We start from the raw sequence: 23,393 nt of genomic DNA, 5'->3' as shown, positions 1-23,393 counted from the left end.
AAATCTGAGACAGATTAAATCCAGATGAACTGCAGCAAGATGCTTGAAGAAACTTTACTGCAAAGCTACCTGAAAAACTATGCACAAGTGTACCTAGGACAGAAGCCTTTTTAAACGCAAAGGGTGGTCACAACAAATATTGGTTTGGTTTAGTTAATAGAAGTACACTGATAAATAAAATCTATTTATGACATTATTTTTTAAAGCATCCTCACTTTACAGCATTTTCACACAAGTGCCTAAAACTTTTCACAGTACTGTAACTTTGTAGGAAGGTTTCTTCAAGCATCTTGGAAACGTTGCCACAGTTATTCTGGATTTAGTCTGTCTTCGTTTTTTCTGTTTCTTTCTGTTTTCTTCATTTTACAGTTTCGGAAAATCGTTTGGTGTGATACGATTCCAAACTTAGGGGGGCCAGAGGGGGGACAAGCTTGTTGACACAGGGGAAACCCCCTAGAACCACCCCTGAGTCAGGGCCTTGTGTGCTCCGTGGCCTGTGGTGCTCATGTGGTAAATGCAGGTTTGAATCTGGCCTCCCCAATAATTTCCTTTCCTCTGTTTCCATCAATGCAATAAAACCCTAAAATAATACTTTAGAATACAATAAAACATAAATTTAGTTATGTATCTGATGATACTTGATGTTTTTAGTGCAAGTAGGCTGTAGATTCCTCTGCTCTCTGAGAATTAAAAATTCTCTCTTTCTTTTTTTTTCTCTCTTTTTCTCTTTGTCCCAGCTTTCACAACGGGAGCTTTCACAGACTTCCACCTTCTGACCAAAACCCAGAGCAATACTCAACAGTGAATTACTATTGCAAATTCAATATAAATCCAATCTAACGTTCTGTCCAACTTTCCAAATGGGGAGAAGCTTCTCTTATGCAACCTTGCCATGACTAATTCTGTTAATGTAACAAAGCATCAAATCTTTAAACCTCTCCAATAGTTCTGTCCATATAGGCTTTTAGTGTGAACTTGGACCTGAATTGATGTAACTTGGCAGCACATTTTTGGAGTTGGACAATAATACATTAAAAGAAGCCTATGGAGTGTGAAGTAGTCTGACGCTGAGCCATTTGCCTCATCTTCTGCAGGTTGGATGTGCAATTTCTGTGTTGCACAAGAGTTTGGATTAGGGAGAATCATCTAAACTCCAGTCATCACCTTCAGCAAAGGCATTTCATATGCTATCTGTGACTGTTGTTATTCATTTAATCAACAGTGCCTCAAAAGTTCACCTGTTATTTCGAAAAAACATACATATTTGTGTCTTCAGTTCTTCATGGTTGCTTAAATAGCTATTTTGGGGGGTTAAAGGGTCTCAGCTAAAGGGCTAACAGCAAAATTGTTTTCACAAGCTGCCTCTTGTGGCTAGAATTGCATCCCAGATATGATATTGAGCAATTTTGAAAATCTGTAAAACAGATTTGTGTTGAAAATTCCTGTGGCTTCTGGCTATATTCTCTCTGCACCTCATCAGCAGTATAGTTTACCTCTACTTGAGTTTGTGGCATTTGAAGGCTTCTTGTGAAACCGATTATTAGTGTCGCATACAGGAATTAAGTCTAAAATATGTTTAAAATATATCATTTCTATTTAAAATGAGGGCACAGCATAGTAGCTTACTAAGGGATGCAAGAATAGGAGGACGTGATTAAAAGAACGTTAGTTTTTGTGTGATACAAACTATCCCAACGTCATTGACAAACCTCTCAATCCTCACCAAATGAAGCAAGAAAGCCCATGGCTTTAGCTCAGCGATCAGTGATGTTATACACAAACACAGTTTGACATTCCAACTGTGGGATTTTTAAGCCAAGAAAAAATGATCCAAAATTTAATAAACAAACCATTATTCTTTGAATGGATGTGAAAAGTGTGTTTCTTCTGTTTATTGACTTCAGGGATCCAGCATGTGCTTTACAGGACCTGCGTGTCTTGTGACCTTCTGTTCCACCGTTTCCCTTTCTCTCATTTCTTCTCGCCTCTCAACACTAATTTCTTTGTTTCCCTCACTTGCCCCCCCCCCCTCTGCTTTAAAGCAATGACTTGTCACCTTCTCATTTTGTGTACTTGGAAACAATATCTTACCAAACTTCTTTTGTCTTTGGTTTGGCTTTATACACAAGTTTAGATGCTGGTTTTGATCAGACTTCAATGGGTGGTGCATTAATATCATCATTGTGAGCAATGATATTGCTGAAATTGAGTTAATAAAAAACTTGAAAGATGCAGGCACCCACACTGGAGTCAAAAAGAGTTTTGGCTTTCCTTCACTGAATATTTCCAAACACTATGAAATCATATTTTATTTAGATTACATTTGCTATACAATCAGTTTCTCCTTGTGCAATGACACACTGTATCTCACTTACCAAATAAATAAATAGACATATGTTGATTTGAGTTGAGAATATTGAGAATCAGAATCAAGTATTCCAGAAAGCCATGCAATGGATTTAAAAAGTTTGACAAATGATTTAAAGATCTGTAATTGTTACCTATTGTATTTCCCACCTGTTTCAGTGAATGGAGGATGTATCTCATTCTGTTCAGAGAAGGAGTGCGCTCCTGAATTGACAGCAGAAGAAGGAACCTCACTGCGCTCTGGGCAGAACCTGCCAGTTCAGTCTGGAGCCCAGTACCACCACAGAAACCACTGTGAGCAGCCCGGACAGAACCTTCACCTGCAGGAGAGCCCTCACCGAGACGCCAGGTGAGACCTCCCAGCACATTTGAGCACTTGGATAGGTCAGCAAGAACAGTCGCTACATGAGAACTTACTTTAATGACAAAACAGTAACTAAATGTGCTATTTAAAATATTAAGTGAATTTTGAACATTTTGAAGCATAATGTTATTTACATTCAGTTTTGACTGATCCACTACAGATCTGATCTCCATGACACTGACTGTTTATTTGCTAAAACACTGAAAGATCATTGTAATTTATTTTGCATAACCTAATTAATATTCATGAGTGATTGTGAAAACACCGCCTCCCACCTACACTACCATTTAAATGTTTGGGGTCACATTTTTTTAAAGAAAGTATTGCTGTTAAATTGATCAAAAGTGATTGTAAAGATATTTATAATGTTACAAAAGATTTCTATTTCAAATAAATGCTGTTCTTTTGAGCTTTCCATTCTTCAAAAAATCCAGAAAAAAAATGTATAACGGTTTCCACAAAAATATTAAGCAGCACAAAAGTTTTAGAACATTTATAAGCTTTTCTTGAGCACCAAACTCAGAATAGCACCAAACTCAGAATATAAACTCAGAGCACCAAACTGCGTCACAGAAATAAGTTACATTTTAAAATATACTAAAATAGAAAACAGTCATTTATTCTTTTAGAAGCATTAAAAAAATCTTACCAACCCTGAACTTTTGGACAGTAGTGTATTAAAACTCTTTAAAAAAAAAAAAAAAAAAAGAAAAAAGTGAAGCCAATACATTTATTTAGTTTACAAAAATAAACCAACAACAAGTATTTGCTTTGGATTTTTATCCATGATTATCAGTAAATGAAGTGATTGTAAGACAGAAAAGGACACCCATTAAACACACTGTTCAAAATATAAAGTTGTATCTAGTAAATCTAGTAAAGTATGTAAAGCGTTTAAAGTATAAGGTATATATAAAGTATAGTATAATGCCCTTTTCACAAGGTGTAAAATAAGTCTTTGATGTCCCCAGAGTGTGTATGTGAAGTTTTAGCTCAAAATACCCCACAGATATTTTTATATAGCATATTCAAATTGTCACTTTTTGAGGGTGAGCAAAAACGCACCATTTTTGTGTCTGTCCCTTTAAATGTAAATGAGCTGCTGCTCCCGGCACAGAGGGCGGAGCTTCAACAGCTAGTGTCCTTTTACCTCACACAGACTTGCACTGAAAATGTTTATGTTCAAACCGGAGTCAGACAATAATGGAGAGGCTCAAGAAGTGACAACATGTAGAATGCAACAGGACATTTCTGAATGGTTAGTTGATATTGATTAGCATATTCTGTCATGATAATCTATAAATCGCGTTCCCGGGGGCGGGGTTTATGTAAATTTTAGGGTTGGTGATGTCACTAACCCGGGAGGAATGTCATGTAGTCCCTACCAGCTGTTAGTTGTAGTCCTTAAAAAACGATTTCTTTAAAAGCAAATATATTCCTTTGCTTTGAACTTTGAGCGTTGTAACTTTGCAGATGTTGTTAATGCTTAAACAGCAACATTACACACTAACTAAAGTCAAAAAAGTGAAATCATAATCAACCACCCCTTTAAGACAGTCTCTGCGATTTTATAGTGATGCTAATTACATTAAGACTGTAAACATATCTGCAAGTCAAATAATGTAGGTTGTTTTATTGAGGCTTAATGCAGTGTGGAACAAGTCAAACAAGCCTGTCAAACACTGCAGTACTGATGGTGCTTCTTGGCTGCGTTTGTTTTTTAAACGGCTAGGAAAAGAGACTGTCCTCGGTTTTCTGTTGACTTCTGTGTAGCCGCAGTACAGTTGAAACCCATAGTTACAGCAAGGGATGCTTTCCAAAGTGCTTTCACTCAAAACACGCCATCCAACTCTCCCAATATTGTCGCTGAATGTCACTGCTCCTGCCAAACAGGAAGTGGTGAGCCTGAATGGAGCGACTCATGACAAACTTGAGGCTTCATTTAAGCCAGTGCGCTAGCATTAGCGGTTTCCCGCACCAAGTGAAAAGGGGACTTAGACAAAATCCTTCATAGGCTGCTGGGACAGAGGGCCCTTCTCACATCATTCCAGAACTTTGCACACAAATCCATAATGAGCAAACTGACAGGAATTATTATGTGGAAGATCACAGCGACGCACAGGGAAATTTGACCCCCATTCAAGGGGGGCAAAGATTCCCACTATAATGGGGAGTATTGTAAACACAGAGCATTTAGAGGCCCACTATTATACCTCCAAAACCAGGTGACTTCTATTTAGCCCACATGTAGGCTTCGGTTAACCCCTATTGTGTCATCAAAGCCTGTCATACGCAGAGCATGACAGCCTGCCTGTATTCATCTCTCTCTTTTCTTATTTTTAAATACCCATTCATAGCCATAGTTCAGGCCAAATTTCCTGCTTCATTTATTCATGGAATTGCTCAGGAGCATTTGTGGTGGATCTAACCAGTGTTTAAAGTACACCGCAGTGGAAACCCATCCAGTGACTGTTTCAGAAGAGAGGGGAACATAAAAAGTAGCTTCTGATCAGCACAAACCAAACATTATAACCTAATAAGACCATGTAAGGGTTTGCAAAATGAATCTCCAATCGCACCGCTTTTGGTTAAGCATTGTCAGTGTTAACAGAGATGTTTGAGAGTGCAGGCTTGCCAGGACCGGAGCACAGAGCTTGTCTGTGTCCGTGGTGTCTGACAGTGCAGAGTTGGCAGTACTTTGAGAAACCCTTGCCTTTATCTTTCAACAGGCCCGGGCTGTTAATAGCGTGCATATTCTTCCTGCTCCGTTCTGCCTAAACGCTCCTCATATTCCTCTGGGTGTGTTTCATTCTCCCGCAGGTCTGCTGGCTTTCAGACGGAGCTCAGCTCGTTGTCTCTGTCCGGTGGCGTCAATGGGTGTCATGCTTTGCCATCGTACCCCATCAAACAGGAGGGCTACAAGCTGGGATCGGCCCTGAGTGACTTTTCAGGAGGGATGGGAGCAGGTCGCAGGGAATTGGACCGTCCGAACAGCGGTGGTGGCGGCGATGACAGTAACTTAGCAACTGTTTTGTCATTGTCGGCAATGGCGGTGACTGTGTATCCATTTAATAATGAAGATGGCTCCTCCCCACTAGCTTTGTCCCCGAGCTCGCGTCACTCAGCAAGGCCGAATGCGAGCGGACTGAAGAGACGCTGCCTCTTGGTGGCCTCCCAGTCAGCCTCAGAGGGAATCGATATTGCCGCCAACATCTGCTCCTCCCAGATGTCCTGCGTTAACGGCCTGCGCACCAATTCGTCGTCGCCTACCGCCACCGCATTCTCCCACAAGCCTCTCCCCGCACCTAGCCCTCAGCTGCCGTCACCTTCCACCTCGTCCTGCCTCCTACCCCTGTCCTCCTCGTCATCATCCTCCTCAGTGTCATCAGTGGAGCATTGTGAGGACGTAGCCTCCATGCAGCCGGGGCCCGGCGTGGTTAACGGCAACGGGCTTGGACTTCTCATACAGCCCGGTGCTCTGCTGGACAGCTGTACTCTGAAACAGGAACCGGTGGATGATTTCTCTCCAAGTGAGGAGGAGCTCTTTCAGCATCATTATCACCATCTGACGAGCCGTGGAAGCCACTGCGTTGGGCATTCCCACCATCACCACCACCACCACCACCACCAAACAGGCCCCCCACGGCCGCCCATGCCCCCTCCCTACCACCTGCACCAGTACATGGGCTCCGGCCCAGGAGCTCTACTGCATCTTCAGAGCCAGCAGCAGTCTCCACCCTCAGGCCTGCTGGCACAACCCAAACCCACAGGCCTGGTCGAACAGCAGGTGAGCGACAGGGAGGACGTATTTAGCGATAAGCAGGTATGCCGCTGGATTGACTGCAGCGCGGCGTACGAGCAGCAGGAGGAACTGGTTAGGCATATCGAGAAGGTCCACATCGACCAGCGAAAGGGTGAGGACTTCACCTGCTTTTGGGCCGGATGTGTCCGTCGCTACAAACCCTTCAACGCCCGCTACAAGTTGCTCATCCACATGAGGGTTCACTCTGGAGAGAAACCTAACAAATGCATGGTAAGTGTTCACAGTTTTTAACTGGCTGTCAAAAGCAGCAATTTTCAGCAGTTTCCCATAATGAAAGTCATAGAGGTGATTATAACTGGCAGCTGAAATGGCCTTGAAAAGGCATAAGCAGTATTTTGGACTGAGCTGTTTTAGTTGGAATCCTCAATGACTTTAATTTGAGTGGAAAGTTCGTGAAACCGAATGCCGGTATAATTATTTTTAATTAAGAAGGTCAGTTTAAAATCAGTTTTTAAGTATGTATTATCAACAGAGGACAAATAATTCTTTCATTTAGCTTTAATAAATCAAATCTCTCTTTAAAGGCCTCCCAAAAGTGTTTCACAAATATAATTTTTTTAATTTTATGTCAGTTTTATTCGAGAAATAGATTTGGAAGCTTCATTTTTTTTGTAACAGCTTTCAATGGACCACCTATGCCTATTTTCCTCAACATTTTTTTTTTTCACAACCATATCACATGGCATGAGAAATTATGATTTCAACCGAAAGCGCAGCTAACTTTTCCACTGACGGGTTTGGGTATTTAATTGGACCTGTAGTCTAGCTGTATAAATAGTGTTGTGGTGAAACCCGAAACATCCAGGTAAAACTCTCTGATTCCACAAGTCAACACACTAATCAATGTCAAAGTGCCTTTTCTAACATTCTCAGCTCAAGTGGAAAAATGGCTCCAGCCCCACCGATGCACAAGTCCAAATACACAATTAGTCCACAATTTGTGTAGGGTGAAAATCTGTTTGTTTTCTTAAGATCTCTCTCTCTCTCTCTCTCTCTTTCTCTTTCTCTCTCTCTCTGTCTTTTCATTTTTTAAAATGATTGAGATAAAAAAAAAAAAAACTACACATCTGTTTAACATAACCAAATAATGCATGCACTTGATCCCTTTAAATGGGAGGTTTAAACATTTAGCCATCCCACAAGTATTGAGCGAATTGGTTCTTTATCCAAACTAAACACTTGGAAAAATGTAGTAGTCTGTAAGAACGGAGCCGCAGAGGAGATGACCAGCGAAATTCCCCTCAGTTGCTCAATCTGAGAATGTTGGATTTCTTGTCAGATATATTCTGTTTCATATACAAGACTCTGTCCAAAATGGCTTTTATTTTACAGATACTTAAACAGACTGCTTTAAAGTCGGCATATTCCTTAAAATGCCAGGATACCTTTTTTATCCAAATGATCTGTTTAGCCATGTCAATAGGAGACAGCTGTACGCTAATATGTGGAGTATGTTACAAGGGTAACATTTATATTAGCTAGCATGAAGCAGTTCCGTTGAGGTTATTAATGACAAGTTTTGTTTATTCTCCCGAGGATGTTGGTTTACTCTGAGCTCACAGCAGCTGGACTGACAGATGTAATTAGATCATGTAAATTCCTTCCAAAACGTGCAACTATATTTTATGGCATTGCTGCGCGCTCTGTGGCATAAACTTAGAAATTATTTTCGTGACTTGTTGCATTTGCTGTTGTATATGCATTATTGTTTTGTTTTTCTGACTTGCTCATACTTTTTCAATAGTGTTGTAGGGGTTCTGTTCTTCCTCTTAAAACTCTGCCCGGAGTATGTGTCAAGATCAGCCCCGGTGTCACAGCCTGTCAGAACAAACAAACACTCATTTTCTTCAGATCGATACTATGCAGATGCTAAGATAGGAACAAACCCATGTATTGTTTTAAAATGGCTGGACATTGTTTCTGAATATATAGTCATCAAGTTTAGTCTCTATTTTGCTAGAATCATGTTATCGTTTCCTACGCAAACAGGTGAAAAGAAAAATGTAAGCAAAACGTGAAAGCATTTTCAAGTGTTAGTGGTTTATTGAGTGATTCCCAACCCACAGAATGTGTAGCCTAGGTGGTAATTAAGATTTCAGCTGTTTTGTTAACAATTTAGGGCTGGCAAATATTAACTACTGACATATTTAATTGTTTAAGACAAAAAATTGTTGTGTGTAAAAATAAGTTTGTGAGGATTTAACTTGTAGCAGAATTATTTTACTGGGTGAGTCTGTTTTTCGCAGTTTTGATTGTTTTGTTTTTTAATTTAAAATGGAATTTAATTATATTTATTCTAATGGTAAATTATATTATGTGATATTGCAGTTGCAGTTAAAGTACAGACTGTAAACAAGAAACAGAGTGGTTCTGAATGAAAACTCATTTTGATTCATTCAGTACCTTGTAAACATTGAAGAAATAAAATTAATTTAATAATTATATTTACACATATAAGCCCTAGTTGACCCTGCTCAGATTCTGACGCGTTCTCATTTTTTCCTCCGAAACAATGCCTTCCTGTAACCTCCGCAGGAAGCAGCTTTTGTCTGAAACATGTTGCATTTGTGGCCCTCGTGCAATATACAAAGACATGTTGGTATTCTAGCTATTTGTGCAGAGGAAACCGATGAGACATTTTGATTTAGAAGCAAATGCTTCAGAAAACCCAGCTAATCCCTTTATTATCTTTCCAACTGCAGATTCCTCTGAGAGTGCACGAGGCATGATTCCTCTGCATCCAAACACAACACTCCCTCATTCCTCTCTCTCTCTCTCTCTCTCTCTCTGTCTCTCTCTCTTTCTCTCCCTTGCTTTGTCCTCTCTACCAGCTGTGCTGCATTTGATTTGTATCATGCAGCGCCTTGGCAGGAAAAAGTCATTATCACAAACATAGGACGGGGTTCTGACTCTCTGCTTTGTCACCGGCCATACCTGGACGCGGTTTTATGCCCCGGCACGTAAAAACGCAGCTACATCTGCAAGCACTGAGCTCGGCAGACCTCTTAAAACCACTCTGCGGAGTTTGAGAGCCTCTTTTTGGTTCACTCTCTCCAATTAAAAAGCACCGCGGGCTGTTTTGTGGTAGTCGGACAGCAGAGGAGAAGGCATCTAAAAGGAAACAACATAATCTTACTGCAATATCCTGTTGTGTTTCATGCCTAATTCAAGTGTTGTTTTAGTTTATTGGTTTTTTGCCCTCCTTGTCTGCATTAATATTAAAAATTTATCCAGCGACTACTGCCCCGACACTGTCCCAGGGCTCTTATACGTCAGTGCTGTACTGGATTCAACTTTGTATTTCAGATCACCTATCCCAGCTCATGATAATACTCATGTTGCTTATCCAGTTGATCATGTTTGATGAGCAGATCCATGCATCATTGGACATATATGATTGTTTCTTTATTGAATTTCCTCTTGAATGTATTAGTTTAATCCTATTACATTAATATCTTGGCTTTGGTTTAGCGTGCTTGCAGTCGACATGAGGTTTTCTTGACATTTTCTGCAGTTTGTGCCTGCTGTGACAGGTTTAGTAAATGGGCTGTGTTCTGTTCTGTATTTTATGTGGTTAGTGTGTGTTTACTACTGTACTAAACGGTCACTGAGTTCTCATAGTCATAATAACACCGTATTAATTCCTCTAACCTTTTAGATTTTACTATGGCTTTTTCCTGCGTCATCTGTGCTGACATTCATTCAGACATGTCTGATGCAAATATGTTGGTGTATTTTGGAACAGGATTGTTTGTTCAATAATTTATTTCTTGCGTTTTTTGTGATCTAGTTTTTTTCAAGTTGTCTTTTCAAGTAGTTTAAAATATTAAATCAAACATTTTCCTCACCTATGGTTTTATTTAATCACGGGTTGGAAAAATGAGCAATATATATATATTTTTAATAATAATAATCAGTTATTAATAATTATTAAAAAATATAATTCAATTATTACTTTACTCCAATGAATAGTTTGCCCATTGTTACCTCTGAGGTTGCCGACCCCTGTTTTAATATTTCTTATTTGTGAAATATTCACTTTACTAGGTCTCATAGGACAGGTTTTTGCAATTAATATTGCATTTGTGACCTAAAGCAATAAATGTTTCTGAGCAATGCACACCCATTTGCTTGTATTTCTCATCTCTGTCGTCGTCACCATCACCAGACAGTTGGTCATTAAACATTTGCCTCACCAAAAAGTATGTTTTATTTTTAAATAACATTTCGTAATATAAACGAATATTAGGATTTACTTCCTAAACCACACCTTTTTTGTTACCTCATCAAAATAATTGCAGAGCCACCCTTATGGCGCATTCGTTTCAAAGTTTGAACGTACAGGCCTTTGCTTGAAGGAAAATTGGCTCAAACAACCTGCTGGAAAAAACATAGATCATGGAATTTCCTTTTTCCCCCCTCTTTGCTAGTGTGAAACCGGCAAACGTATATATAAAGATTTATTAGACTGATTTTTGGATGGGCGCTCAGAATTCTCCAGCAGCAGACGGCCCAGACCTTAGCCAAAATGGCGTGTTTTGGAGTAAATGGAGGCTTTTGTGAGCAATCAACACAGATGCTGGAGATGAAACGGCTCGTGCCATTAGCTAATTAAAACGCATGGCCTGTGCATGAGCTGACTTTTTCCTCTGAATGCACGGCGAAACCCAAGCCGTCTGGCTTGCCCCAGCAAAGGCAGCAAGTGGCGTTGATACTAATGTGGATGTACTAGAATGAGCTGCTGACATTTCTGCCCTGTCTATTTAACTTAGCAACTGCCAACTCTCTAAGCCCCATTATGCTAGCAGGTAGCGACAGTTACCTGCACTGACGCAGCAGGACTCGAGGACTGTTTCCTATCTGTTTCCACTCCATTTGCCGAAGCTTTGCATTCTAGGCGAATTAGTTTTAAACAGTGGCTCGGGGAGGTTATTCTGTTTGGGGTATTTAATGGGAAGGTGGAGTGAATGATTCCAGTACAATGAGTTTTCAGAAATGTCATAAATTTCACTTGAATCCAAGTTTCCAGATGGCACTGCAGAAGAATGCACACGGTCAGAATCGTTTTTACAATTACAGCTCATAATTTGCAACCTTCAACTCGCTAATGTATCATCACATGAAAGTTACGGTTGAATTATATCTTTAATTTCAAGATCAACAAATCCGCCTCTTTTTTTGCTTGCTGTCAGATCCAATCTGAGACTCGATCGTCTTTTCGTCATACTAATAGCTAAGCAACGGAGACCATATGTGATACATATATTAGCATGATGAAACTGCTGGCATAAAATGTCTGAGATTTGTCAGGAGAAGGATGTTTTGGCAGTGGAATGAAAGGCTTGGGAATTGATGGATCGTGCTTGTTTTCCTTGTCAAATACGCCAGGCCAAGTTCTTGTCAAGCCGTAAAAGGTTTCCAGTCATTCTGTCTAGTAATGCAATCCAGTCACTACTCCTCTTCTCTCTCTCTCCCTGTCTTACATTCTGCCACTTAAGCATTCTTAATAGCTACTTAACCAATAATCATTGTCAAATATCTGGTAGCTCTTTTCTCCTGTTAAATACACTTTTTTTAAAGCTTGCATTATGGCATTCATTATTCATTATTGGCATTTGCCTCAGCCAATGCACCTCATGGCTGTAGGGCTTTAAATGTGCATAACTAGGTATCAAAGATTGAAATATCCATACATGTTTTGTGCTAATTACATTTGTCTGGAATGCTATGCTATATTTTGAGTAAGTAATTTCCTGACATTTAATTATATACCTGAAATGTGAGACAGAGACTGATGGCCACATTATTTTAGCATTGTGTCATAGACTCATATCTGTCCCGAATCCAAGTGCTTAATCTGTTTAACCCTGCAAGTGGGGCGTATCGTCTACTAATACACTGAGGGGACCAAACACGGCTAATGGCCAAAATTTCCTCAGGCTTTTTGAGCGCTAGACCCTGCTAGACACAGTCCTTATGCTACATACATGTATGGTTTTATACACAGATGAATAGGCTTAAGTTAGTCCCATCATTCGTACTATGGAGAAAAATGCTAGTCTTCCTTTAGTCAATTTATAATGGACTTTCCATCAAATTTGTGAAAGGTAATTTGGAACGATCTCCATTAATTTAATATTTGGAGGTACTCCTCGTCAGAATTACTCCGGGGAATATCTCCATAAAAAGGTGGATTGTTGACTGAACTTTAATTTACTATTCCCTGATTCTAGCTTTGTGAGATATGAGAACATTTATTGCACTTTTTATTTGGTTTATTTACTGCACAAAGTTGTGGGAACACTCAAGTTTTTTTATTACTATTGTCCTATTTTCCCTATATAGTACTGTTTATTTATATTAGCACCATATTGCTTTTATTATTCAATATCAGTATTTTTATTAGCCCCATATAACCTCTGTCTGTATTTTCTGTAATTGTTTATTAGCATTGCAGCACAAACGTGCGGAAAATCAGTTGTTTTAACATGATCCAGCCAGGTGACATAAAAAAAAATCTGGTGCACAGTGTGCCAAGAAAATATTGAGCTGTTATAAATTGAAGTGTTGCTAGTTAAAGGCAGATATTTGGCACTCAGTATATGTTTCTGCGCATTTGAGTAATGTCTTTTAACTTGTTTAGCACATCTTTTAACTTGTTCCCCGCCAGCGTTTTCTTTTTTTTTCTTTTTTTTACATTTGCCAGTCAGCGCCAGCATTTTTTTTATCATTTTCACAAAACTTTGATGGCCCCCAGAATATTTTGTTGTATGAATATCTGAATATGCAATATAACAAATGAAAGAACAGAGCCACTGATTTTAAACAACATAAAAATAAAAATAAATCATAGCTATTATATTATAGCTTCATGCAGTCTTTTTTTTAATCAACACTTGAAGGTGGTTAAGTTTCATAAAAAATCTACACTTTGAACAAAAATCTAAGAAAATAGTTTTTTTGTCACGTGTCGGATTCAGAACGATGATCAAAACATAGATGGAGTCGGTCGAGTCCATCAACACCCCCAAGGCTTTCACATACCACTTCCTGGGTTCAACATTTCATTCAGTAACGTTGGCAGTTTTGATTTATATGCTGTTTAATGTTTGATGATCTCATTATTTTACATAAGCAATGCTTTCTGCGTCTTCTTCACCTGTGTTTTGATCTGGAAATTCTGTACTCTTTCAGGCGGGGAAGCGTTGTGTCATAAATGATGGAAAATTCTGTCAATGGCAGGGAAAGAGTTAAAGAACTGCTAGTCATATTTTTTATGCTCCTTAGTCATACATTTTTCTGTTAAGTTGATATGCATTGACTGTTTCACATTTTACAAGCTGAGCTCAATAGACAGCCTTTGTTACATAATGTTTGTTACAAGTAGCCTAATAATTTCAGCGTATCCTTCATTTTCTTTAAAAAGAAAGTTACAGTGAGGCACTTATGTAAGTAAATGGCCAAATTTTCATAGGATTTAAGGACAAATGTGAAGCTTATAATTTTCATAAAGACATTTACATTATTTCTTTTAGTGTATTTTTGAGCTGTAAAATGGTTCCCATGATTTTTACAGTTGTGTTAAGGTTTTAGACATAATGTTGTCATTACGAAAAAGTTGTAAATTGTATTTTTGTTGTATTTTTCCACTCTTATATAAAGTTAACAGTTAGTATTTTATTGTAACATTTTTTAAAAGGATAGATGAATCCAAATTAGTTTTGTGTTAAGCAACATTAAGTCACGAGTGCTGCCGATTGAGCTTAACTTATTGGACCCAGAATATTCCTTTAATAAAAAAGGACATTTATCTTAAGTAGGGTAATAAATATGTTTTATTAATTTTTCATGAAATTCAAGTGCTAAAAGAGTTTTTTATAGTGCTTTTATTTCACTACTTACACATTAGAAATGTGGTAATAAATTTGAATAATGGTGATTTAATGTCTCAGTGTGGGCCCTTTATGGCCTAAATGTACACGGGGCCAGTCATAAATGTGTTTAATTTAGAGTACCTTCCTCATTGTCACTACAGAGAGCATGTTGACATGGAGCGGATGCCAGGTGCCATCTGCCAAACACTCCTTAGAATAAATAACAGTAGTCAGGGCGCTATTTACATCACACCCAGCCTTTCCGCAAACATTCGCCATAAACCCCATCATGTAAACAGAGCACGGACAGTTTTGAGTTAAGACTGAATATCCCAGTGTTCTAGAATGGTTTTGTTGAGATACAGATGGGCCATGGGACTTAGCAAAACCGAGAGCCAGTTTAGTATCCCAAGTATCTCTCAAAACCAAACCAACCCAGTTAATAAACAGCCACATAACTGGAGGCTTTATGGTGCCCCTCTAGTCCGAAACCACGTCCCATCTGCGGTCTGAACAGAGCCCAAAACTAAGTGTGGGAGGCTTGTGACAGCTTCTCTCTTACAAACTTATGGGCTGTGACAGCATTCTGTCTCATTTGTCATCTGCTGTCACTCAGATAGATGTAACCAGAGCAACATCTTCACCAAAAGCCCTTTGCATAAAACCCCTCGCCACAGCGACAGTTATGGGTGTGGGGGTGCAGTAAGAATGTGGTACACTGGAAAGACGCTGTTTCGGTTCCTCATTTCAAGCGGGGTGTTATATGGAGATCTGGCAGGACGTGGTGCGCTTTACTGCTGACTCACAGCTGGATTCAACCGTCCAATTAGAGTTCTCCCCATGAAACTATTCATACTCCGCCAGAAGAGCTGTCCACGCTTTCTCAAAGCGCTTGTCTATTTATGTAGTCAAGTCCCTACATTCATTTGGAGGTATTGCTTAGAAACTATTTCAACAATTATTGATAATAACAGCAACCTTTGCACTTCCTACCAACATGAACTTTAACCATGTTCTTTCAGCCAACAATACTTAACTTGGTTCTCCATTATAGCAAAGTGCATTCTCCAAATGTTTCTAGTTCAATAACTAATGTAACTTTTTCACAATTTCCCAAGATCAGTTATTTTTACCTTTTAATAATGCTAATATTTTTTCCTGCATGTTCCCAGGAAAGTGTGGAAGGTTGTTTCCACATGTAGAGTAAAAGGTAATTGTCATATAAAGTTTAAAATTAGACATAAAGTCACATTGTGAAATATAAAGTTGCAGTTGCAAGATATAAAATCACATTTTGAGATATGAAGTCGCAATAGTTAGATATCAAGTCACAGTACCTTTTTATTTTGTTTACTCTGAGGCAGGGTTCACCAATCTCGGTCCTGGAGGGCCGCTGTCCTGCAGAGTTTAGCTCCAACCAGCTCCAACACACCTGTTTGAAAGTTTCTAGTATGCCTATTGAGACCTTGATTAGCTGGTTCAGGTGTGTTTAATTGGGGTTGGAGCTAAACTCTGCAGGACAGCGGCCCTCCAGGACCGAGATTGGTGAACCCTGCTCTGAGGCAGAAAGGTTTTACATTTCATATCTACACTATCGTTCAAAAGTTTGAGTATAATTTTTTGAAAGAAAATAAGCAAGGAGACTGCTCTTTTGAACTTTCTATTCATTAAAGAATCCTGAAAAAATATCATGGTTTCCACAAACATTTTAAGCATCACATCTGTTTGTAACATTGATAATAAAAATGTTTTCCTTTAGCCCCAAATGAGCATATTATAATGATTTCTGAAGGATCATGTGACATTGAAGACTGAAGTAATGATGCTGAAAATTCATCTTTGCCATGAAATGAATAAATTACATTGTAAAATAAAGAGACATAAAAAAAATCTTCCAGACCCAAACATTTGATAAGTAGAGTACAATTTGCCAGACAGTATTATCCAAAGCAACTTACATGGCATTTTTAAAATCAGTTCATGCACTCTTTGGAAATCAAACACATGACCTTGGTGGCACTGTTCCAACAGAAATGTTTCCATATGAAAGTGCCTGCTCCATTTGTGCTTGTGAGTTGTCATCGAGATAACATGCGATCTGTAATTGTGTGCGGCTCATTGATGTGAACTCCCAAAGATCAGTAGCGCAGACATACAACTCTTGTTTTGTTCATTTTGGTGACAAACCGCCAAAGACTTTTTTCCAAACAATGATTTCATTCCTTCACTAAAGGTCTCATGAAGCATTCTGATAAATTCTATGTGACCTCAAAGCCCAAGGCTCGTCAATTCACCCCTTAAATTTGATTTAAAATGACAGGTTTGTGAAGCTGTAAAGGATTCAGTTTCGAAATGGACTTGAATGTGACCATAAAGAAACGCTCCAAATCTCTGTATAATGTCCAGCCATTGTTTCCACAGTAGTGAAAAATTAAGAAAATAGCACGTTCTATGGCTCCTTGAAGACTCAATGTTATCCTCTTCAAAGCTTAAATACAACCAGAACAAGTGACACGGATGAGCCAAATTCATATTTCAGCGTAGAAAAGCCAAGACTTAGATTAGGTCATGCACAATTTAATGCAAAGATGGAAAGTGGATATTAGCATTGAAAAAACACACTGCTTTGTAATACCGTCAGCGTCTCGCTTGCAAATACCAAGAGAGGAGCGAGAGCCAGACCTGGACTCATATTACTGCTAAGGTAAACAAGTACGTGATGAGAAATTTCGAGTTAAATACTCCATAAATATGAAAACATTTACTGTGGAATATCACAGGACACTGAGACCTTGTTATTTGGGTCTATTTTTTCTTTCTCTCAACTAAGTTATTGATTTTATGTGAGGTATTTGTATAACATTTGGATACAAGCTCTTAATTTATTTTATTTTAATTTTCTACTTTTTTTTCACAAATTTAGAATAGTTTATCTTTTTCTTGCGCTATTAAATTTCCATTTAATAATGACTTGGTCTTAGTATTACATATTATTTATTTTCAGTGCAAAACATTAGTCCTCGTATTCCACTGTGATTCCACATGATTTAATGTGCAGTCATGCTGTATGACGTATCATTATTAATAATGTGTTCTGAAATATGACCTGATAAATTGCCCTTGCACTGCACTTTTGAACAGAAAATAACAAAACAAGAAAATACTGAAGGGGAAACGCAACAATCAGGTTCCCAAAAGACAACAATACAAGCTTTCTCTATTGTAGTTCAATTTCATCACATATCTGGAGGGCGTAAATGTTCTACTTCTCAATCCAACTGTGTTAGATGTCACTCGACCTTTCTACATCGTCAACCAAAACTGAACACATTTAACATCTTGACCTATTGTCCATTTGAATAGTTTTGTTTTGTTCATGAATCTGACAGAGCCTTTGACGCAGAAGTGTTTGACTTGGCAGGCGCAAGGCACTCTGGGATGTGTATTTGTTGTCAGGTCGGAGATATAAAATAGCTTAGAGAGTGGGCATGAGACAGACCCAGCTGTGTCAACTCTGAACATTATGCCAACAGGGTGGAGGGCGGAAAGAAAAGGCTAGAGAATGAATGTCGGTCAGGAGAGTTTATAGTTTATATGTTCCTCACAATGTCATATAACGAGAGATGTTGTGAAATGTGGCCTTTTTTGGTGTTTAGCCTAGAGTTTGGACGACGTTTGAACCTTAAGAAGTATGGCATGACCCTGACAGCCAACTTTTTCAAATAAAGAGCTCATATGTGAGAATTATGAGTTTGTGTAATGAAAGTTCAGCAAGTGTGATTCTCATCCATAAATCGGATGTAAAAGCAACAAGTTTCTCATGGCGGCCAGTTAAAGAGGAAGTTCCTGAGCGACTGCAGTCAAAGTATTTGTCACGTTACCCCGTGTGTTGTGCCAGCGCCGCTGGGAACCGAACGCTAGCAGGTGTCAATGAGTAGATGGGGACTGACGGTTAATGGACGCTGAGACCTTCTGTGTCAAATGCTGTATTTGCCCCTCCGCAGGCATGAACACTGCACATATCATGTTGAGGAGTTTCATTGCATCTCACTGTGCCCATGGTTCATGTTGCACGAAACGGGGAGATAACTGATGGCTCGGTGGTATTGTAAAGTCATCGGGGCGAGTGTAATACTCTCTAATTAGCTATTAGAGATACTTAGAACGGAGAGAGTGAGAGGCCGGTTACTGGAGTGACAGACTGTGCTTGGTGTCCATCAGCGCTTTGCGGCCAGGGAAACCGAGAATGCTGTTTGGTTTCTTTGGTGTTCGGTTCAACAAAGAAACACGGATTAAATAAATTTGACACTAATTTAATGGTGCCAGGTCTTTAGGCCTGTAATATGTAGGGTAAGATGAGGGAAGATGGCCCACTTAAGAAGAACACTGTGCCTTTACCAGTACTAACAGTGATGTCTTTAGCATGTGCAGGATGCATCATCCAATATTTTATTAAGCAAAATAAATGGAAACTTTTGCTAATTTAGTTTTGATGGCACAAAATTAAAAATCAGCAATGGGGTAAATTACCCTTTTTCTGTGACGACAACTATTTTTGCTGAATATGTATCATAAATGTATGTCTGCATCTGTCTGCATATAAATGTTTTGCTAATGTACAATAAATCAAATATTCTGTGTAACATATTCTGTAACATTAATTTAGTTAAATTCAAATCAAATAACAGAATTCAGTATGTAAGTGTTCAAAAGTTTGGGGTCAGTAAGATTTTTTTTTTATGTTTTGATATAAGATTCTTATACTTAACCAGGCTGTATTTATTTGATCAAAAATACAGTAAAAAAAGAAATATCATATTACTATTTAAAATACTCTTTTCTATTTTAATATATTTAATATATGATTTATTCCTGTGATGGCAAAGCTGAATTTTCAGCAGCACATTGCATATCCAGTAGGGGTGGGGAAAAAAATCGATTCTTAGATGAATCGCGATTCGGGACGTGGACGATTCTGAATCGATTCACAAATGTCAAAAATCGATTTTCTAAAAAAAAAAAAAAAAAAAATCTAATAACGTAACATTGAAGGAACGCAAAAGGCGGAACTCTGAAGCGGACGTGCAGTGCGCGGACAGTCTGTGGCGTGCACATAACAGAGACGCGCACATAACAGACGCATGATGGCTGAGCGCCAAATCCGAACGGCACCAGAGAATGTCTTCGTTAAAAGCTAACGTATGGAACATTGGCAATTTCATTGTGATCTATTTAGTATTTTTTTGTATGAGAGCGAATTTCTGTATTGTTTAGTTTTCACATCAATATGCTTTGTAAACCGATCTGATCTGTATGCAATATGTGCAATGCCAGTCACAAAAAGTTACATTTTGACTGTAAGTTACTCTCTGCAGAATGTTCATTCACTTTCTTTGCTATTTTTGATTGTGGTATACAGCAAACATTTCAAGTCATAACTCTTTATTATTTAGTTGTGTATAAGTCAAGAGCGACTTTGTATGTTACTAATTATTCAGAATATGCATAAGTCCACAAGCATTATACGTTATGATAGCTTCTGGTACATAATTCTATATTTTTGAACGAAAACTGTTTGTGAATTTGCTACAGCAAAATGTTTTTTTTTGTCTGAAGGATTATATTGCTCATTGGAAATAACAAGAGGATGTTGGTTAGAAGTCTATTATTAAATGCTAGAGATTCAGAATATGCTGAAGTTTGTATTAATTTACTACAAGTATGCTGCTAGTACAGGCACACATTTATTTTCCTGTTGGTTCTCAGCAATGTTGGGACATATGCTGGCAAATGTAACCTTACAGTTGACTTGCCAAATCACTTCCATTTGTTTTATTAATACAATTAATATAGGAAGTATTGGAAGTAAGTTTGTTATGGGTCATCATAAATACTTTGCTTTAAAAGTACCAAGTAAAAATATTTTTTCAATGTTTTTGATAAAAGGCACTTCCCTGAGAATTGAACTTAATAAATGTGAAAAAGACACTTTAATGTCTCCGTTTGTCATTCTGTATTGCAAAGCAGATGAGAGTAGATCATGATCAGAAACCTGATTAGAAATCATTATGAATAAAATCGAATTGTTTTGAATCAAAAATCTTTTTGAATCGAAAATCGATTTTGAATCGAATCGTGGCCTCAAGAATCGGAATCGAATCGAATCGTGAGATGGTAAAAGATTCCCACCCCTAATATCCAGCATCTTCACATTGTTTCAGTAGAATCTGGCATTTTTAAAGAAAAAAAATCCATTCCATACAATGCCAACCACTATTTTAAAATCAGAATGGATTATGTTGGTATGTAGCTTGAAACATGGCCATGCATTTCAGAAGAGTGCTTACAGGTACTGTATATTAGATTACTTACACTAATCTGTTTTCAGGATGTACAGTCAATGAGCATGCCACCTACTGTAGTCATAAATTCAAATGAAATACAGCAAGCGAGGGATGCCAGACAACGTTCATGCTGAAGTTTCAAGTTAAAGGCTTTTAGAAAGGAAGAGAACATGTGGAAGCAACAGTTGACCTTGAAGAGGACCTTCACTCGTTTCTCCCTCTGTAAATCTGAATCTATTCCTAGGTCAAAAGAAGATCACAGCTAGTTTTGGTAGACAATATATCTTCTGGCTGGTAACACTTTGACGGTACGCCCCAGAACGACTCTGGGTTAAGTGCTCCCATAAAGATCCATATGTTTCCTGCATGTTCTAGTTCAGGATTCCCACATGTAGTATAAGTTGCTAATGTCTGACTTCCATAGCGACCGAGGTCAGAATCCATAATACACCTTCAATTCAATTTCCTTCAAAAACGTTGCTCAGAGTGAGGTGGGGGGTGCGTAATGACTATGCGAGAGGCCCAATTTAGTCATCATAGGTTGCTTCCTGTGAAGGTCCCATCTACAATCTACATGGGTTTCAATCTGGTTTAACCAGTGTTGCACGAGAACAAAAAAGTCTGTTCGGAGCAATTTTGCTAGTCATTTACATGACTACTTCCTCCACCGGTTTATCGGCCAAGCCTTCGATCCCATCTGGACAACATTTGTCAGCTGAGGATTTGTGTATGCATCACATTAGGTATGAATCAAATGTTTTGAAATTTGAAAGTAACGGGCAAAAGAGCAACAAAGAAAAATCAAAGATTCCTGAGAATAATCGAAAGTGAATTCCCTTCAGCGCCGTTCCAAAAGAGAGGGAGAGAGAGAGAGAGAGAGAGAGAGAAATTAACCAGATCTTTGATTCATATTAGGCCTCCTATTAGCAACAGATGAAGTTGGCTGCTAAAACGAGTGGCGTTTGGATGTGGAAATGAAATGTGTAAACTATGTAATGTGAATATTTTAGCTAAGCTGTGTTTAATTTTGTACCCTGATGAAGTGCATGAGAAACCTGTCTCCCCTTAGCTGTCTCATTGAATCATATGGATATAATTTCATCCATTTACGTTTTTCTGCTCTTTGCTGTGGTTGCCAGGGGGCATTTGGAAACAGGCAGATTAAAGGCACATGTTCGCTTTCGCCTGTAGTTTTTAGCCACTCCATCTGAGCTCCGCTGTTCTCCGTGCCGAAAGACGTGTCGGCGGTTTCTCTTTTACAGGTCACAGTTACTCCAGGCGCTCAGTGGTAAACCTCGTAACACCTTTCGGTCTCCAACAGGAACCAGAATCGATTTCGTACAAGTGCTGATCACAGAACATCACCATAACCCGCAGACAGACCCTGTATTGCATATCTGAGAGCGCTGAAGCAATTTGAATGTCACAACGAATTACAGAAAATGTGTCTGGCTGTACGAAAAGAAGTCATGGTGCTCATTAAAATTTGCCTTCAAGCCCACTAATTATGAGTAATAATGTATTTAATGCTTGTTAGTTGCTAAAGGTTTTAATGTCTGAATAAACGCATGCCTGAGGGAAGGTGAGATTGGTAGTTACAGTATAATGGGGAAATATGTTTTATGTTTCAGAGCACCTCCGAATGTTAACGGGAACAGCAGTGGACCTTTGACTCCACGGGAAAGAATGTGGCCTGAATGCAATTCCCATAATAAGCAAATTTTCTCTTCCTCTCAATCCTCGTCACTCCATCAGAGCTCTGTGTGACGTCATTAAGCGACATGGCCTTATTTTTGAGCAGAAAAATGTGCCATAATGGCTGGCTTGTGTTCTGTAGGTATTTAAAGGTATTAATGAACTGTTTTTTCTTCCGAGTGCTTGTGTACACTACGGGCTTTTAGTTGCCCGATGCCTCGTTGGACGTTTTCTGCTGCAATCACGCTTCATTTCCCATATAGTCATCAGGTTGAGGTTGAGCGGCCTCTGCGGCCCGCAATCATCCATGATTGGCTCTGTGCCCCTGACACAAATGTCAACCCGAACTGTCACTCTGTGTGTATACAGCAGATCCTGAGGCCCACTTCGGAAAGATGGCGTCAAATGACTTACCACAATCTACTTTCGAGGGTTATCGCTCTGTTTACCCTCACACAGGCCTTCAGAGGGGAAAGCTAAACACGTTTATGCCAATTAATGCGATTAGCTTGCTAAACTGTTTTTGCAAATAAAATCAAAGGGTAGTTGAGACTTAGGAGCTGTCATGGTTGGTTTATAGCGGTTTAAAAATGCAACATATATTTAGTTTGTTTGGAGTCTCACTTTTCTCTCTTGATTTTTATGATGAACGTCTGTTTGTATCTCAGAAACTTCACATTCCTCGGTTTACGTTTGGGGATGTTTTGATAGATGTTGTCGTCAGTTGCAAAACTGGTTGCATTAGAATTATTTGGAAAATAATGTTCTGCACTTTTCATGCTATTATATAAAAGAGAATGTTATGGTCTTCAAAAGTTAGAAAATAAAATGCCAGAGACATAAAAAAGTGGAGAGACAATGAGAGACATTAAGAGAGAAAAAGAAATTCCTCCCGGTCAAATGGATTAAACTCTGGCAGATGGCTG

At 38.8% G+C, this 23,393-nt stretch overlaps 1 protein-coding gene across 2 annotated transcripts in view; it reads left to right on the top strand.

Moving 5' to 3' along the window:
* The window catches only part of glis1b (GLIS family zinc finger 1b), an 81,143-nt gene that overhangs the window by 28,893 nt on the left and 28,857 nt on the right, over positions 1-23,393 (top strand). For both annotated transcript variants that reach the window (XM_084087222.1, XM_084087223.1), the window contains 2 exons: positions 2,527-2,716; positions 5,552-6,764. In XM_084087222.1, coding sequence (XP_083943348.1) covers positions 2,527-2,716; positions 5,552-6,764 — 1,403 coding nt within the window. The remainder of the gene's footprint in view (positions 1-2,526; positions 2,717-5,551; positions 6,765-23,393) is intronic.

Source organism: Abramis brama (assembly GCF_963993115.1).
Source record: "Abramis brama genome assembly, chromosome: 16".
Taxonomy (NCBI): domain Eukaryota; kingdom Metazoa; phylum Chordata; class Actinopteri; order Cypriniformes; family Leuciscidae; genus Abramis; species Abramis brama.
This window is presented reverse-complemented; position numbering and strand designations above follow the sequence as displayed.